General features: G+C 50.2%; 1 protein-coding gene and 1 non-coding gene across 2 annotated transcripts in view; one reads left to right on the forward strand and one right to left on the reverse strand.

The window, feature by feature from the left end:
- Positions 1–947: 947 nt before the first annotated feature.
- The window catches only part of RPA1 (replication protein A1), a 57,880-nt gene continuing 40,741 nt past the window's right edge, over positions 948–18,086 (reverse strand). Inside the window, exons 7-16 of the mRNA XM_013005737.2 lie at positions 14,823–14,958; positions 12,778–12,880; positions 12,078–12,146; positions 11,767–11,959; positions 11,463–11,602; positions 10,956–11,104; positions 8,088–8,220; positions 5,592–5,768; positions 3,818–3,925; positions 948–1,295 (exon numbers count right to left, since the gene is read on the reverse strand). Coding sequence (XP_012861191.2) covers positions 963–1,295; positions 3,818–3,925; positions 5,592–5,768; positions 8,088–8,220; positions 10,956–11,104; positions 11,463–11,602; positions 11,767–11,959; positions 12,078–12,146; positions 12,778–12,880; positions 14,823–14,958 — 1,541 coding nt within the window. The 3' untranslated portion in view covers positions 948–962. The remainder of the gene's footprint in view (positions 1,296–3,817; positions 3,926–5,591; positions 5,769–8,087; positions 8,221–10,955; positions 11,105–11,462; positions 11,603–11,766; positions 11,960–12,077; positions 12,147–12,777; positions 12,881–14,822; positions 14,959–18,086) is intronic.
- Positions 10,129–10,235, forward strand: LOC115872903. Its single transcript, XR_004048104.1, has one exon. It is a non-coding gene; the product is annotated as a U6 spliceosomal RNA (small nuclear RNA).

Consider the following 18,086-nt stretch of genomic DNA (forward strand, 5'->3'; position numbering starts at 1 on the left):
CACCCAGGGAGCGATGGGGACACCCTCTTTAGCCACAGTGGGCCAGCAGGAGAGGGAGCGGTGCTGGACGCTGGGTGCTCTGATGCCAATGAAAACGCGCTTGAGATCAAGCGCGCTGCACCGAGTCTGGCCTGTCTGAAGCGGGGAGGGTGGACAGGGCCAGCCTTCCTCTCGTTTCCAAACACACGGATATCTAAACTCCAAAAGGGATGAACCTTCGAGGCTTTACCTAGTTCACCTCACTCTGTGGGCGCTCACGGAGAAGGGAGGAAGGGGAGGGAGCCCAGCAAGGAGAAGTGACTTGTCGAACGCCACCCGGGCAGCAGTGGAAACAGAGCCTTCTTTTCAAAACAGGCAGCACGAGGAAAAGCCCCCGTGGGCCGGGTCGGAATGACGCCTCGGGTCCCCACCCCTCCGCGACACTGCACCCCACTGACCTCGTCGGCCCCTATGTCACTTACTGCTCTGAGCCACAAACTCCTGTGCGGCCACAGCAGGGCTGTCTCCAGGTGCTCCCCCTCACCTGTCCGTTTATACCTCGGGTTGGCGAGAGCCTCGAGAGGCAGAAGGGGCGCTGCCCAGGGAGTGTGCCCAGTCTAGCTCAGGGCTTCTCAAAAGACGCTCGGCATAGATGTGATGATGTAAGCTGGCTTACGGGCACAGCCTGGAGGCTGGCCGCCTGGGTGGGAATCTTATTCCCGCCGCGTGCCAGCATTCAACTTCCGAACAAGGGGCTGCATGCTCTCACTGGTAAGGCGGAGACAGCAAAGTTGCTGTGTACAGGGTGGGTGGGTTACGGGGAGATCGCGGGAGACGACACAGGTCAAGCACTACCTTCTGTGGGCAATCTCGGGACGTTCCAAGGGACTTTCAGCGACCAATTGGTCTGAGTAGTTTATGCTGATTTTAGAACCTAACCTTTGTGGAAGGTATCGGTCCATTAGAGCCATTACCCATTTCTGTCAGAACAAAGACAAATTAAAATAAAAGAGATCTGAGCTAAGGAGGCCGTGCAGCCTTCCAGCCCCAAACACAGGGTGAAACCGCTCGTCTCCCTGTACCTCAGTGATGGAGGGCTTCACTGAGCTCAGGACTGGGCCGGGCACAGGAAAGCACCGACTGTCACGGTGCTGGCAGGGTGACAACCAGCAACTGCCCCCCACACACCCTCTGCAGCACCCAGCGTGACCGCCACCGACCGCACTCACGTTGTAGGTCTCCAGTTTGACCCTGATCCTGAATGTGAACGACCGGAAGTTGGCATTCTGGAACGCTTCCTCAAACGCCTGTTCATTCTGCAGAAACAAACAGTGACATTTAGACCAGGGCACGGCCGGCCGCCCTGAAAAGGCTTCCGAGACTCCCGCCGCGGGGACTTTGAGATAAATCTTAAGAACACCATCAGCCCCGGTGGTTTGGGTTTTATTAGGAATGATTAACCTGCAGGTGACACTTCATCATATACAACTGTTTAAAAGGAACTGTATTAAAACTTGAAACACTCTTGGGAAAGGCATTTCTGGTCTTCACAAGCACGAGTCCACAGACCTGAGGCCCGCATTGTCATTAAGAATGTAAGCACTCGGGGCAGAGGTGGACCATTCTGAAAAAGTGTTAAGTTTGTTACATATGCCACTCCTTGGTATTCCCAGCTACAAATCTGGGGAGTAGGTGGGGGCCAAAGGCAACAGAGAGGCGGGCAAAGGTTATGAGCAGTCTGAAAAAGAGCCCCCTCCCTCTATCACCTGCCCCTCAAATACTGCTTAATTTTTGAGCCTGATAAACAGAGATGTTTAAAAAGCATTGTACATAAATCTATGTAAACGAAATGTATAACTTTATATAAAACTAACAGTTCCTATCAGTCAAGTATTATCTTGGTAAGGCATATGGAACATGAAAAAAAAAAAAAAAGCTTTGTTATACAGAACTCCTTTTTGTAAAGGTTACTTCACCCCCCAAAAGCATGAAATAGTCCCTTTGGACTTCGATATGTAAATACAACATTAAACCTTCAGAATATTATGCAGCTGCTATTCTTCCTCCAAGATTAAGGACGCATGGAGCGCACGCTCCGAGAACATCGTGCTCCTGAGGGAAGAGCTCCCATATGTACTCATTCGCCAGCAGTGAGAACAGTCAAATATAACGGGCTAGTAAAACAACAACTCCGCCAGGCTGCCCGAGCCTTAAAATCTGATGTGAAAACAGAGGACCTGGCAAACAGACAAAAAGATCCATCACATTTTAAAGTCAATTCCAGTTGCTTCTATTAAAGGGCATGTAGGGCTCTCCACGACTCTCCGACTATTGAAAAAGAAGCAGGGGACAAAGTCAACGGCTGCACTGAGGACACAGGCAGAGCAAGGAGGGGACCACCAGAGCAGGGGCTGAATCTCTGTGCCTTGTTTACAACGCGCAGGAAGTGGGGGTGGGGTGATCTATAGGTAGACGTTCATTTGTGGGGCTCAGAACGCAGTGCAATATATGGATGTATATACACATAGGCATTTAAATGGAAAGACTGCTTCCGGGACTCTCCTTTACATCCTCCATCAGAGCAACTTACCCATTAATCTATCCCCAGCATTAAACAAAAAATGCAAACATAAGATCGATTATATCATTTGATAAAAAGAAAGTGCTTCCTTAAGAATTGCACCCAAATGCTAAATATGTGCATTGAAAGCAGAAGTGGAGCCACCTGCTCAGAAAGGCGTTTATTACGTAGCCTTAGAGGCAGACCTGCTGCACGGGGAGTTACCGCAGAAGAAGCCTGCCCACTCTCACGTGACCACGTGCGCGCCAGCCTGGTGTGCTCACAGCCAGAGAGACAAGCGGGTCACACGCTACTGAAGCACATTTACAAACATCACAGTAAGTCCCGATGACAAACCGACTCTCTGTTAGCAACTCTGACTTTAAGTCAGGCTTGTACCTGAATCCGAACAGTCAGGCACGATCCCCACCTACTGTGAGGCAGTCACGTGTTTGTCTCAGGACAGAGTGCATGTAATTGTGTGACACCTGAGGTATAGATCAATAAAACTGTTAACTTATGTTTTGTGTATCTTTTTTTAAAAAAAACATATTTTTTTATGTTCCAAACAGACACACGACACCATCTGTAACATAATGCTACCATAAGACAATGTTTCGAAGGTGCTTGTTGGAAAGTGGCACCTATTTGTTAAGAACCACAAAAGGTTGGAGGATCCTAACCCAGGATCACCTGCACTTCATCACCTCACTGTTAGGCAGCCAAAATGCACCAAAGGAGAAATACCATCCATCTGAATGATCCGTAACACACAAAAAAAATCAACCAAGGAATACTACCAGCTTCCAGCCACTGAAGAGTAGCAGCCGTGGCTGTGCGCTACCCCAGGGGCGTGGGCCTCGCTCCACCAGAGCCCCAAGGTGACCAAGAAGGTGAGCAAGCGGAGGCACAGTCGCGGCCGCAGTGCCTCACCAAGCACACCACGTTCATGTGGGCAGGATCCGGGAGGAGTGTGGCTTCGCGCCCTGCGAGTGACGAGTGAGACGGGCACAGAGCTGCTCAAGGTCTCCGAGGACAAGCAGGCACTCAAGTTCATCAAGAAGCAGGTGGGGACACACATCCACGCCAGGAGGGAGAGAGGAGCTGAGCACCGTGCTGGCTGCCACGAGGAAGCCGCTGCCCAGAAGGGCTGAGCGCTGCGCCCCCCTTGGCCCCCAATAATAGCCTTTCCAGAAACTAAAAACCAAACCAACTGAAATACACACAGGGACCAGTGTAGAGCACAGAGGACCTCCTAGTTATAAACGCACGGCTGACCTTCTCTTTCAACTCCCCAAGGTACGCAGAGCTTTGTCCAAGGATGGCCTCCGCAGTCTCCTGGAAACACGTCACCCACTGGTTCTCTAGGAAATCTGCAATATTTGCCTTAAAAAAAAAAAAAGAAGAAGAAGAAATCAACACAGCCCTCGCATCATTACAGCAAAGAAACGATGAAAGGAAGGGATGGTTGAGGCTGGAAAGGTAGCTCTTTCCACTCGTGCGTTCCTGTAGAAGTCCACAGTGCCACTACAGACACAATGTTTTCCCAGGGAGAGAAGAGGGACAGAAGCACAGAGACAGAGAGACATAAGTGGGGTCACAACAGGCCACACTGGTGCTGTGGGTGTGTCATTCCAAATCTCAGCAGGGAAGCTGCCTGCCCCTGCTCTCCTTTGAAGGCAGCGAGCTCACAGACAAGTGCAGGGACTCAGCTCCCCTCCAGCTCCAGGGGGCTGTGGACTAAAGGTTCCCAATAAGCCCCCAAACGGGACACTCTTCAGTCACTAGGAGGAGTTGCAGGAAGTGGAGCCACATCACTGCTAAGCCATACAGACCGTGGCAGCCACCAGTCACCTAGCAGCAGAGTGACCGATAAAGCACCCGCAGTTCATGCAGGGTGCCAGGGCTTCCAAAATTGGCCAGGACATTCCGTTATCTCCTAATCCTATTTTGCTGCCATTTTTCTAAAGCCCCGTCGTAGGGGAGGGTCAAAGAAGAATTTGAGTATCTAACTGTAGAGGGGGGATGGAGGGGGTTAGAAATGGGCTTTACTTAAGGTTTTCATTTTGACGGCTTTACAAATTCATTTTGCAGGTACACGGGACTTTTTAGGATGAAACACAAAGTTCACGGCACGACACGTGGGGGCTCATCCCTACCGAGCACCCCATCCTAACCCCCGAGGACAAGAGCATCACACGCTCAGCAGACGTGAGGGTCAGCACCCGTCACAGGAGAAAAGCACGCAGGGGGCCTACTACTGAGCAGGTCACAGTGTCACAGCATTCTCTTCATCTCAGTGCATTGAAAGGGGAGGAGTTCCCCCGGCACTTGGAGAGGCAATGAAGAGGGCAGAAAGGATGGATGGAATCTGCGGTTTACCTAAAAATGTCCTCAAAGTGACCGTGACTGGCGTGTGCGTGTACGTGTAAGAAACCATTCAACAGTGGGCTAGTTTTAGTCTTGTACTAACAAAGGTCCGTTTACAAACATCTTAACGGCTTCTGGCCCCTCACTGCCGAATCACCGTCTAGCAAAAAACGTGACAGCCTTTCTTCTTGTAACTTCACTGTGTATGATTAAAAACATAGAACAAAACCCTTGCCCCATTCGTCAGAAAGGAACAGCTGCTGAAATGCAAACAGAAGCAGCCCCTCCTGAGCACATTGTCCCCTGCCACCGCAGTCGGCTCCAGAGAGGCGGGAGGCACAGACCCTCCACGAGGACAACAGGACACACAGGCACCGGCAGACTAAGCAGCATTACTGCTCTCCAAACACGCCACTTCAGATGGCGTGTCTGTCACTGTGCGGCATGCAAGCCGGCTGAGGTCAGCTGGGGTACATAAAGGGGGAAAAGCTTTTAAGAGGAGAAACAGGCCGCTAGTCGCCCGAGTGAAGGCCCTGCCTGATTCACGAAAGGACCATAAGCTCGCTCTTCAGCACGTCCTGCAGGCTCCCAACGGCCCCCACTCCCCCCTTCTCCCATGAGCGCTCTTGTACCTAGGGTGCCGGCCTGAAGCGGCTCTCAGCTCCGCGTGCTACCTACTCACCGACAGGATCAGGCGGTACTTAAAGTTGGGAAACTCGCTGTCACACTTCTCACAGCGGTACAGGCCGTTCTGCTGGTCAATCACCTTCTTGTTGCAGTCCTGAGTCGGGCAGGCCTGGTACATGCAGCTCTCCTTGCGAAGATACACCACGGTGGCCACGGTGCTGAAGTAGTCCGCCTTCGGGAGGGAGGAGGGGCACGGGGCAGAGCCATCAAGCCTACACTCGGGTTTGGAGGCAGCCCGGAGCCCGCCCGCCCGCCGACACAGAGACATGGTTTTTCGATTTCATTTCTCGAGATCACAAAGCGACTCTAGGGACTGGTTTGCTCTGACCGGCTGAAGGCCACCAAGCCAAGTCTAACACATCAAGTTCCTTGGCAGCAGAAGAGTTAATGCTAGACTACAACGGAAATCCCGGTTCCTTCTTCATTTGAAGTGGCGACGCGTTCCTCTGCCCAGAGCACAGAGCCCTGGCGAGGCTGGGCCAGACTGACAACAGTGGCAGAGAGAGAACGAGAGCGCTGGACTTCTCTCGGACTAGGGCTTGGGCAGGGCTCGCGGGCTGTGCTGTGTACATGTCCGGGAGTACAGAATGTCACCTGACAGGCTGCTCTCTGCTGTGGTGCACGAGCCACAGGTGGCGCATGGGAAGGTGTGGGGCTGGTGCCAGCAACGGGGGAAGGGCAGCCAGTGCTTCAGGGACACTGGGGCTTTGTGGGATGAAGGGAGAGACGGGAAAAGCACAGCGGTGACGGTTGTACAACATAGTGGCTGTGCTTATTGCCGCTAATTGTGTAAAATGTGCTTATTGTCGCTAATTGTGTAAAATGTGCTTAATGTCGCTAATTGTGTAAAAAACAGCTCCCACCGCAAACCTTTGGTTCTTTATACTTGACCCTGATGAGCAGCAAACCGAGTGGCTGGCCTCTGATAGGCATGCTGACCCCTGGTCTGGGAGGTCAAGCTCAGGAGAATGCAAGGCCAGTTGTGGCCAGGCTCTGCGCTTCCCAGGTTGAGAAACCACTGGCAGTGGATCCAGCCAGGATGCAGCCGCGTGCATGCCTGGGCTTTAGTTGTATGTGCTCGTTTTATTTGGGGGGTAGGGAGGAATAAGTGGTTCTTCACTGCAGCCAGCGACCATCTCCCAGTGGGTGTGGCCTGAATTACGAGTTAGGCCAGCAACCTCTAGGACTGTCTCAAGCTGAAAGAGGCCAAACCTTCAGCTTAGAAGATTCTAGAGAACATTAAGACTCCCGAGAGACTGCCTAAAGCATCTTTTTTATGACAGGGACTTCAAAAAGTCCGTGGAGATTTCCCATTATCTTTTAATTTCCACCCCCCATGAATTTTTGAAACCCAGTAACATTTTTGGATTATGTCCAGATTCAAAATCGGACATGAAAGCATGGGTACAGACACGGGTTGGACTCTTCCTGCGTACTGCCTCCCCTCCCGTCTGACGATTCCTGGTGGGGCTGTGGACTAGGCGATGCATCGCCAACCACCCAGAGGGCGCTATGAGTCGACACGGGCTGGCTCTCTGCTCCCGTGAGGAGGCGGTCTCAGAAACCCTACGTTAAGGGTGGCTACAAGTCAGAACTGACTCCCTGCCCACGGTCTGGTTTGGTTTTTGAGCCTTTTAGATCTAAGAGAGAAACATGGGAGGCTGTTTCCATGACAGAACAATGTTCAAGTCCCAGGATGTTACATATGACAGTGGTGGCTGTTGATAACAATGATGGATAATAGGGAAGCTGTCAGATCAGACAGGTAAGGAAGAGGAGCCACACTGTGTATTGCCCAAAGGAAAAAGCGGCAGTGTTGTTTGCAAGTGCACAGGAGAAACGAGTGATGTACACACTGCCTGAGAGGCAGGATGCGTGCTTCGGTCCAGCCGGGAGGAGGGTCCGACTAGTCTCAGCTACCAGGGCCCGCTCCTGCCAGGGGATGCTGGCAACTCAGCCTGCGAATGCGCAGGACCACCAATGTCTGACAGGGAACCGAAGACTTAATGCTTGCAGTAAGCATTTTTTTAAAATCAACTTGCAAGAAAACCAGAAAAGAAACAGACCAGGAGGCCTGAGAGCTGCTATTATTGCCTCTAAGAATTAAAGGAGTCCCTTGTCAGGGTGCTTGGAGCCCTGGCAGGGGAGTGCTTACACGCTGGGATGCAAACTACAAGGTCAGCGATCGGAAACCACCCACGGCTCTGCAGGGAGTTACAGTCCCGGAAATTCCCAGGGTCAGCTCGACTCTGTTCCACAGGGCCAATGTGAGTCACAAGTGTCTCCCTTGTTGGGGTTCTGAACCTTTTCTGCCCCGACCTTCCTGAGGGACACACCCTACTCCCATCAGAACCTGCAGCCCCTTCGCGCTGGCCCTGTGCCTGTGCCTCTGAACCACCTCCAGCCGCTCTGGTCAGAGCCTCGTTCCGAAGCCCAGCTGGGGACTAGACTGACCACGTGTCTCAGTGAAGAGGGGCAGGAAGGCAGGTACCTTGTCGCCCTGGCCCAGGTTCTCCGACTTGACTTCATAGAGGGTTTTCCAGTTGGTGTTGCTCCCGCCGACGCCTCCACTCTTTAGATCAGAGATGGAGACACCATCTAAGGCTTGTCCTTCTGAGTCAAACCTGGAAAAGACGGGCACTCCACAGACTTCCTATCCGCTCCATACAGGCGCTCCGCCTGCCCCCAACCTTCTCTGGGCTAGTCTCTCAGGCTGTCACAGGCACGTAACTTCTTCATTGTGAGCCCAGCCTACAGATGCAGAATGGCTCGCTCACCACAGTGGTTTCGATGCCCCCCGCCCCCCCTCTCCACCCCCCGGTGGTGAAGACACACAGCGTCTAAGGACCACAGAATCATTCCAGGTAGCAACATGGGTGGGTCGGCGGGCCAAGACCTCAAACAGCCTGGGCTGGCCGGGAACCAGGAACCAGCAATCTGCCAGAGCATGGTTTGTGCTGCCGGCTGCCGGCAGCGGCCATACTTTGATCACCACCGAGAGGGGCAGTCCTCACAGTGTAATAGACTGGCTTAGCAAAACATGGTGGAAGATCTTTTAAGCTCGATAGAGCAAGCACTCCGAAGAGTGCAGAACCCCCAAAGCAGCTGGCTTGACGGCCTACCTGTTGTGGATATACCCACTTAATAAGCACTTCTGCATGCTGACATTAAAGCTAAATCTCTATGAAAAGTAGGTGTATCCACAGAACCACTGATTCGAAGGGGGTGGGAAAAAGTGGCAGGGCGGGGTCTGTCTGTCGTAAGGCAGAAAAAGGTGTCACGCGCCATCCCACAGAATGGATGCTGCCCTGCGCTGCTGGCAGCAACTGCCTTCTTGTTCTGCCAGGTAACCGCTAAATCTGTCACAAAGGCCCGGCTCAACCCATAAATCTGTGGCACCAGCACTAGCCGTGCAAGTCTACGGTTTCAAAGACTCCAAGGAGGCATTTGCCACCAAAGACAGCCCATCCGGAGTCAGCAGAACAAGGAGAGGGGCAGCCTTTCTCGGGAGAAAAATCCCACAAGGTTACATTGTTACAGCAGCTCTCTAAACATCTCAAACCCTTGCCAAGGTGGGCTACGCATGTGCAGCAAGCATTCTTGGTTATTGACAGGTGAAATATGGACACCTTATTGCAAGACCTCAGTGAACCTTGTCTCCCCCAAAGACACGCAAAACATGAGGCGCTTTTTGCCAGCATATGGTGGGAGGTCAGATGCTTAAAGACATCCTCCCTGAGGGCAGTCAGTTGCCAGATTACTGTCTGGTCCCACCACAGGTAGCCCCCCCACCCCTGCTGTTAAGAGCAATGGGCTACTTCTCCCTAAAGGCTTGTGACCATTAGTCTGGTTCCTGTAGGTGGGGTTTACACCCTACTAATAATGGTTTCTATAGTGGGCCAGAGAACAGGTCAAACCTGCTCGGAGACATCCAAAGTTAGGGTGCCATCCTGAATCTAGGATCTGCCCATCTTGTCACATGTGTGCCCCCAAACCCTCCTCTTCCTATTGTGTGTATACCCCTAGATCACCCCCTCCCATTACTACTGTATTACCTACAGCACAACCCTTTCCTGTGATGTATGTCTTCACCTGCAATTAGGGAGCTTGCAAGTCCCCAGAGAATATGAAAGCCTTACCAAGTGAGGCTGAAGTGAGCATTGCTACCATGAAATGTGTCTGACTCCATTATTTCAGTCTCTCTCTCCTATCTCTCATGCTCTCTATGACTTTACTATAATCTTTACTTATTGTCACTGTGCAATTGCACCTATTGGATGTGATGATGTGTTAGGGGCTGGTTAACCCTGACACCCATGCCAGGGCAAACCAAAGGCAGCGCTCTCTGCTCAGACCACCAGTGGGCCCTGCTTCATGAGGCAGTGCCGAAGTTGTGAGACGGTTAATAGATGAAGAAACACCGGTGGCTCAGACTCCCCTCAGGCTGCCTTACATGACGTGACCATTCCAGAAAAGATCTCGTGAAAATCTTAAAGACAATGGCTGCCGACTCATGTTAAGACTCTCAGCAAGTGCTTGCTTCGGCAGCACACAGACTAACATTGGAACGACACAGAGAAGAGTAGCATGGCCCCTGCGCAAGGATGACGCGCAAAGTCGTGAAGCGTTCCATATTTTAAGGAGAAAAAAAAAAGACTCTCAAAGAAGGCAGGGCCATGGTGAGGGCAACGCATTTCCTCTGTGATTACAGCCACACAATTTATCGAGCCTTTGATAACCCCTGTTCCCCACCCCCGCCAGTTGTTGCATGTGTTTCAGATTCAAGTGCTCTTTGAAAGCAGAGTTTCAGCACCCTAAAAAGCTAGATATATTGAGATCTTTCTCTACAGGCTCTTCTCATTCCTTGAGTGTTGGGAATAATAATGTAATGCCAACAAAAGCCCAATGTTGTGCTGTCGTTCCCCCACCCCACCCCCCCACTTAACACCACAAAGTCTAAGGAGTGGACACACACTGGAAGATGTGCTGGGCAGATGGACTTGAGTCAGGAAGCACTTTCTCTGGGAAGGCACCATGCCCTGCAGAGAGCAAGCTGCCCTCCGTTCACAGCCTCCGGGGCAGGGCTGCTGAGGGCTGGCCGGGCCCTGCTTTGGCAGCGGCCAGCACTTTCCACTCAATAGCCTCCGCCGACTCTGTGGGTTTGTCATGGGATTGCAGGTTTGTCAGCATAAGGGCTCTAAAGCCACCCTCGCAGAAGGCACAATGCCTCCAAGAAAAAAAACCAAACCAACCAAGCCCTGGTCTATTCTTCAGGCAGACAGCTCACGCACTGATCGTAAGAACCACAAGTCCCAGCTTGCCTCAAATGACCCCTTTGTTTAGCCCCATAAAAACCTACCATCCACGAAGCTTATAGGCCTCTGGGATATCGGGATTCACAATGACAGTGCTTGAAGACAGCACCGAGAGGCTCCGTCCACCAAAATCAGACACTCTGGCTCCTTTGATAGCCATCACGGGCTGTCGAGAACCATCAAATCTATCTGCCTGCATAAAAACACAAGCCCCGGAGAGACGTAAACAAGGGTCACTGGCGGGCACATCTGAAGAATGCAGTTACCGTATATACTCCGGTATAAGCCGAGTTTTCCAGCACATTTTTAATGCGGTTTTTGTGGTAAAATTAGGTGCTCGGCTAATATTCGGGTTGGCTTATATGTGAGTATATACGGTAATGCAAGCATGGAATCTATAGAAGAGAGCCCTAACCCTAACCCTTTCAACAACCCCTGCTAAAAAAACCTGCTCAGATATATAATCCCCAGGCAGCCTGCTTTTGTGTGGTCAAAGCCCCATAGCTCACAGGGCGGGCCACCCCACCTCTGAGCTCACCAGAAGTACTTACATCTTCTCCCCACAGAGTAGCAGACACCACCTTCCCGGACATGTCCATCAAGTAGATATTTCTCTTCGAGATCTCTCTGTTGTTGGACCTCACTGTGATTTTCATAGCGTCTTCGTAGCTCTTGCAGACCCCAATGATGTCTACAATACAGGCAGTAACATTCGAGCGAGGAGATGGAGGCCCCCCTTTAGATCATGTGACCCAAGGTCAAGCGGCAAGTACTGCCGCCATCCAGCTTCCCGCCCGACCTTGCAGATATAAAAGGGATTGCTCCCACTCTCCTTGCTCCCTGAGGGAGACTTACCTACAAGTGAGTCTTTGGGCTTGCTCTCTAGGTCCCCAATCCCTGTGAAATCAAACTGAACTGTGGGTAAGTGATGGTCATCTTCACAGGGCAGGACAGACGTCTCATTGTTGAAGGTCATCTCATAGTCGTTTTTAATAGCTGTGAATTGTTTATTAGCGATCTTCAGGGTGCCTTTCGCGAAATAATAGACCTGGCCAGAGAGGACAAGCCAATCACCTTTCCCCACCACGGAACCTTCAGGGGCAGGGTCCCGGCCTCCCCACGCCCCCACAGGTGCACGTCCGGTCCTCCCGCCAGCGCCGCTGTACCTTGTTCACTTCAATCAAGGGGAAGAACTTGTCCACTTGCTCATTGAAAGCGGTGGCTCGGATTTCACCCTGCAGAAACATGTGGGAACAGGTTGGCAGAGCAGCGCTCCGTGCCGTGCCAAAACCTAAACGGAGTCTAGGAAACGGCGTGCGATGGACTGCAATCATTGTCACCACCGGCCAGAGACACACGCGGAGGTTCAAGGGGCTGGGCCTACAACCACGATTATTCACATAAAGACCTCATGGTGAGTGTAATATCCCTACGACAACAACACACGGGTTTCTGAATGCTGAGTGGCACGAAGGATGCACATGGGGACGTGGGTGGGGCAGGATGACTCGTGGGTGTCGGGCAGTGAGGGAGGGGCAGACAGATGGGCATCGTCGGGTGGCTTCAGATTCGGGAGCCATGGCCCAGAACAGCGTGCTAACCAGTCACGTCTTCAAGGCACCCGAGGTCTGCTTTTTCCACGTTTACTTTTCTGTCAGTGTCGTTAGGAAGGTTGAGAACCACTGATTTATGATGACCTTTAACCCTCTGCTCCCAGACAGCATCAAGAGACTGTAACAGAGGGAAGAGCGACAGCCACACTCCCATTCGGGCTACTATTCCCGTGCACCTGAGAGGCCCACCCAGGGACGACTCTTCTGGTTCTCCAAGGGAAGGACTTCTATCCCTCCACTGGACAATACTCACGCTTTCATCAACCATTTCTATAGAGAAGAGCTTTCCTTCCCCTCGAGAATTGCTCCAGGTTCGGATCTGACTCTTGTTGGTAACACGAGCGCAAATAGTCCACCTACAAACCAAACAGGGCGTCACTGTCTCACCTGGGACTCGGGAGAGGTCTGAAAGCTTGCCCATCGGCTTCCGGTGGCCTTTCTTCCCAAATGCGTATTCCCATGTTCAATGTTAGCTCTCTCAATGCAGCTAATTAAAACCCCAAGATGACATACAGGTTGACAGTTTATAGAATAAGCAAATAGTAATGCATAAAAGGTGATTAACACTAACTCATTCTCCTGTCAAATAAGCAAATTTATAAACTCTCTCTCTTCTCCAAAAAGCATCACCAAGGCAACAATGCCCCTAATGAAGACTCTGCACTAGGAAACGCAGTAATGCCCGTTATCTTCTGCCACTGTCTCCAGCTCTGAGCTCTGTGATCACGGGTGTCAGCTTCTGTCTCATTTCCCAAACGCACCGACTGTCACAGAACCAAGTTAGGGGAGGGGGAGCCTCTCCAGCAGGGAAAAGAGGCACAAGACGGCGACCGGGGCCGAGACCCTCACGTTTAGTCACAGTACTTAGTACTTCACCAGGAAGAGAAAAGCTTTCCTAGCTTCAGGGGCCTTGCAGACAAACAGACATACAAAAAACACATCTTAAAGGAGTTGGGGAGGAGAAAACCACTCATTTTCAACTGCTTAATTTTTAACAGCAGGAAGTCGTAACAGAAATGTATGCTCAGGACACGTTAACGTGGCTAATACGAACAGCAGATTCTTCTAGTCAACTAGCTCATAAAGACTTTAGACTAAGTCACTTGCCTTTATGATGAGAACATGAAATATCTTCTAACGTAGCACAACTGTTTGCTTTTAATAACAAGCAAGACCCAACACTGATTCTTCAAATATTAAATATGAAGGGGCTTCGTGGGAAAATTCTCTTTCCCCATAAACGTTTCAAAGCTTCTTGTGACTTTAACTTCACATTCTTTAAAAGTAAATAAAAAGCAGCAGTCCCCAAAAGAGGGAGTAGGGGGAAGCTCAACTGCAGATACTCCTTCGATACAACTAAACACTCATGGGATTCGATTGCTTGGCTCAGAGATTTAGGGTCCTGGGTTTATGCTCTACTCAGTCCACTGACCACACATCGTTTCTTTAGTTCTGGTCTACCTCCTCGTTAGGTAGGTAGTCCCTGGTGTCTTCAGAGCTTGCCAACTGTCTCTATCTGCATGGAGCAGGAGTCATGGCCCAGGAACTGGAGAAAGAAATGGACTTGCTGGTCTAATTGGCGACGTACACACACCTCCTTTACCATGGGACCTGAAGAAATCGCTGCTGCCTGGCTACCACGACTGAACATTTTGACCCAGGACCCAGTAGAATAGATAGATCCTGATCAAAAGGAGGAAAATGTGGAACAGAACATCAAATTCTTATGGAAACCTGACTTACTGGACCCATCCAGATGGGGAGAGCCCCAAACCGACTCTAAAGCACGTGTAAGGGTTTTCAGAGGCACCGAGAGACACGTTAGCGGAAGGAGCAGTGTGGGCAGACAGTGAGGACGGGGGCACACGTGGAAGGACGCAGCCAGTGGCACTCATCTGTCCACGGAGAGACTGCCGGGTGGCTGTGCCTGGTCTCTTTTCACACATAAATAATAACAGCGTAAAACTCCACAGGCTATTCGACCATTCTTTCTGAGACACGACTGCAAGGTTGCTACAGTTCGTCCCTTCTTTTCTCCGGGGAAAGAGCCCTGTCTGATGTGGCCATGACCCTGACGACCGAGAACAGAAAGACTCAAGGTCGACTGCAACTGCACAGCTCTGCTTGATGGACTGAACTGTGAAGAGGTCTATGTCTGGATTGGCTCCTGATAAAACAGTTTGGAAAAAAGGACAATCAGTGGACATAAATGTGTGAATAAAGACTCAAAAAACCAACCGATGATCATTTTTAGTACTGTTGTAATACACTGTGCATGTACTCTATGAAACAACTCACTTGGACTGGTAAGGAGTAAGGCTGGCAATGGGCACCACCTTGGCCTGTGTGCCCCCAGGAGTGCTCCCCAGACTGGAACCCCCACCAGGTTTTCCAAAGGTCTTGGAGGCACCGTAAGCCTTAGGTGCAGTGGAACCTTGAACATAAACAGAAAGGATAATCCATTATTCTACTTAGCTTTGATAATAACTTCTGCAAAAAAGTCTATTACAAAGGTGCCACTGGGGAAATTGTCCCGAGAGAGAAGTGAAGTTTTGCTTTGTTTTTTTAACTGTCCCTGAGACCCGAAGTTCAACTCCAGATTAAAGCAAGAGGCTAGGAAACCACCAAGAGCCACAGACAGGCACGCAGAAGCTCACTAGGGCATAAACTGACTGTGGCCCGACATCAGGACACGTGATGCCATCAGGGGGCCACTCCTCTTAAACGTTCCTCTTACGCCAGTGGGTAACAAAGAACAGGGGAGAAAGAAAAACAAACAAAAAAAAGCAACCTTCTGTCTGGCAAATCATTAGTCACCTAAATGAAAAAAGAAAAAAGCAAAAGCAAGAGGGAAGACCAGGAGATAAAAGCTATGTCCTTGGACTGACCACTTGAGGCAAAGGACACCTCCTACCAATCAACTCAGAACTGCCCAGAAAGAGCCCCGTGCTCAGTAGGTGTACAGGCCCGAAACACGTTCGGAATGATGTCTACAGGGCTTACTGGCCACGAAGGGTTAAGAACCGGCTGGGCCCAAAACTCAAAGCACGTAGGCAGGTGCAACTGTGACCCCTTCTGCCTCCTCCACCTGTGCCTATGCAGCGATCATCCAAGAACGGAGAAATAAAGCCTATGCACAGACGAATGCTTTCTACGACACCGCTTCTGTAACGCTTCAGTCTGCAAGTCAAGAAAACTTAGTTCAGTGACATTTAGCTCAAATACGAAAATCCCCAGAATGGAGTTTAGTTAAAAATGTAAATTTATCCAGCACTTATTTACTGAGTTTCTGTGGCATGCACCACACTATTGTAGATTTATAGCACCTAATGAACAAATTTGTTTTTTTGGCCAGAGGGAGTGGCTTTTAGATAATCTACCACACTTATCTTAGAGAATTCACTTCACTTACCCCCCCCCCCCTGTTTATCAGGACATAATTTGAGAGTTGTGTATCAACAGAGCGGCTCACAAAGGCAGAGACACACTAGTTAGGGAAGCAGCAGAGGGAAGGCCCATGTCCCGAAGGTTTCACAGAAAACGTTAGTGAGTGCAGGATCGTGCAAAACAACTAATACTTGAGGTTCTCATGTGAAGCTGCACCAGAAAAAATGGACTTTAAAAATAAACCTAACCAATACTACCAATCATTATTTTCACAAATGACTTCTCAGATCAAATGATTCCTAAGCAAAGGCCAGAAAGTACACAAATGATTCCGTACCGGCTGCAGTGGAAGTTAAAGGCAGGAACGCATCCGTGAATGAGAAGCAGAGCCCACGACCAATATAAATACTGTCTCCAAGCAAACAATAGATACCCCAGAGAGCCAACAGGAAACTTGGAGAGAGATGAGCCAGATTTAATAAGCAAGAATTTGAAAAGGCTGCAATTCACAGAAAGTCAGAGGGGGGCAAACCTAGAGATATGAGCAACTGTTAAGATAAAACTGTCACCAGAGCACACAGGAGCAGATGCAGGGGGAGGGAGAAAGGGTGGGGCACATCCTGGCCCACCAAACCCTGAGGACGATATCCCTGCTCAGAGCAGCCAATGCACACAGAAGACCATAGGGTCGGTCCCACCATGGGACATAACATCCCTCCCTGACCCATAGTGCTATGGGAGACAACACTGGAGACATAGACTTGTGCCTGATCTGACCCCACCACACTGAGGCAAAACACTTAGGGCGTGCAACAGAAAAGCAAGGGGAACAGCATCGAAGTGCCCAAGGAATACCAAAAACAGACTTGGGGCCAGGGCGTGGCACCCATCAGACTCAACCCGAAAACATTCCTAAAGGTCAACAGACCTTGAACTATTTATAGGCTTTTCTCTTTTTTGGGGTCATTGTTTTGTTGTCTTGTTTTTGTGCATATTATTATCTCTGCAGGTCTATCTAGATAAGATAGGCAGGATAAACAATCTGGAGGAGAAAATAATGGGACAGACGGTTGTGGAGCAGGATATGGGAGAGGCGGGGAGAGGAAGTGGGTGTTAAACCCAGGGACAAGAGAACAATAAGTGATCTAAAATTGATGGCAAGGAGGATTTAGGACGCCTGGTAGAGCTTGATCAAGGGCAACGTAGCCAAGAATTACTGAAACCCCAAATGAAGGCTGAACATGATAGTGGGACAGGAGGAAATAAAAGGTAATAGAGGAAAGAAGTAGGAGGTAAAGGGCATTTATAGAGATCTAAATACAGGCATGTACGTATGCAAATGTATTTATATATATATGACGGGGAGATAGATCTATGTACCTATATTTATAGGTCTAGTATTAAGGTAGCAGATGGACAATGGGCCTCTACTCAAGTACTTCCTCAACGCAAGAACACTTTGTTCCTTTAACCTGGCATTCCATGATGCTCACCTTCCTGACACAATTGCTGAAGACAAATCGGGAGCATAAGCAAATGTGGTGAAGAAAGCTAATGGTGCCCGGCTATCAAAAGATATAGTGTCTGGGGTCTTAAAGGCTTGAAGACAAACAAGTGGCCATCTAGTTCAGAAGCAACAAAGTCCACATGGAAGAAGCACACCAGCCTGTGTGATCATGAGGTGTTGAGAGAATCAGGTACCAGGCACCAAAGACGCAGAACAAAAAAATCATTATCATTGTGAATGAGGGGGAGTGTGGAATGGAGACCCAAAGCCCATCTGTAGGCAAATGGACACCCCCTTACAGAAGGGTCACAGGGAGAAGAGCCAGTCAGGGTGCAGTGTAGCACCAATGAAACATACAACTTTCCTTTAGTTCTTTACTGCTTTCCCCCTCCCCCTGCCCACTATCATGACCCCAATTCCACCTTACAAATCTGGCTAGACTAGAGCATGTACAGGGGTACAGATAAGAGCTTGCAACACAGGGAATCCAGGGCAGATAAACCCCTCAGGACCAATATTGAGAGTAGCCATACCAGGAGGGCAAGGGGAAGGTGGGGGAAGAAAGGGGGAACCAATCACAATGACCTACCTATAATCCCCTTCCAGGGGGATGGACAACAGAAAAGTGGGTGAAGGGAGACATTGGTCAGTGTAAGACATGAGAAAAT

This window comes from Echinops telfairi, unplaced genomic scaffold (genome assembly GCF_000313985.2).
Source record: "Echinops telfairi isolate 266 unplaced genomic scaffold, ASM31398v2 ScPeMD7_7458;HRSCAF=8496, whole genome shotgun sequence".
Classification (NCBI taxonomy): Eukaryota; Metazoa; Chordata; class Mammalia; order Afrosoricida; family Tenrecidae; genus Echinops; species Echinops telfairi.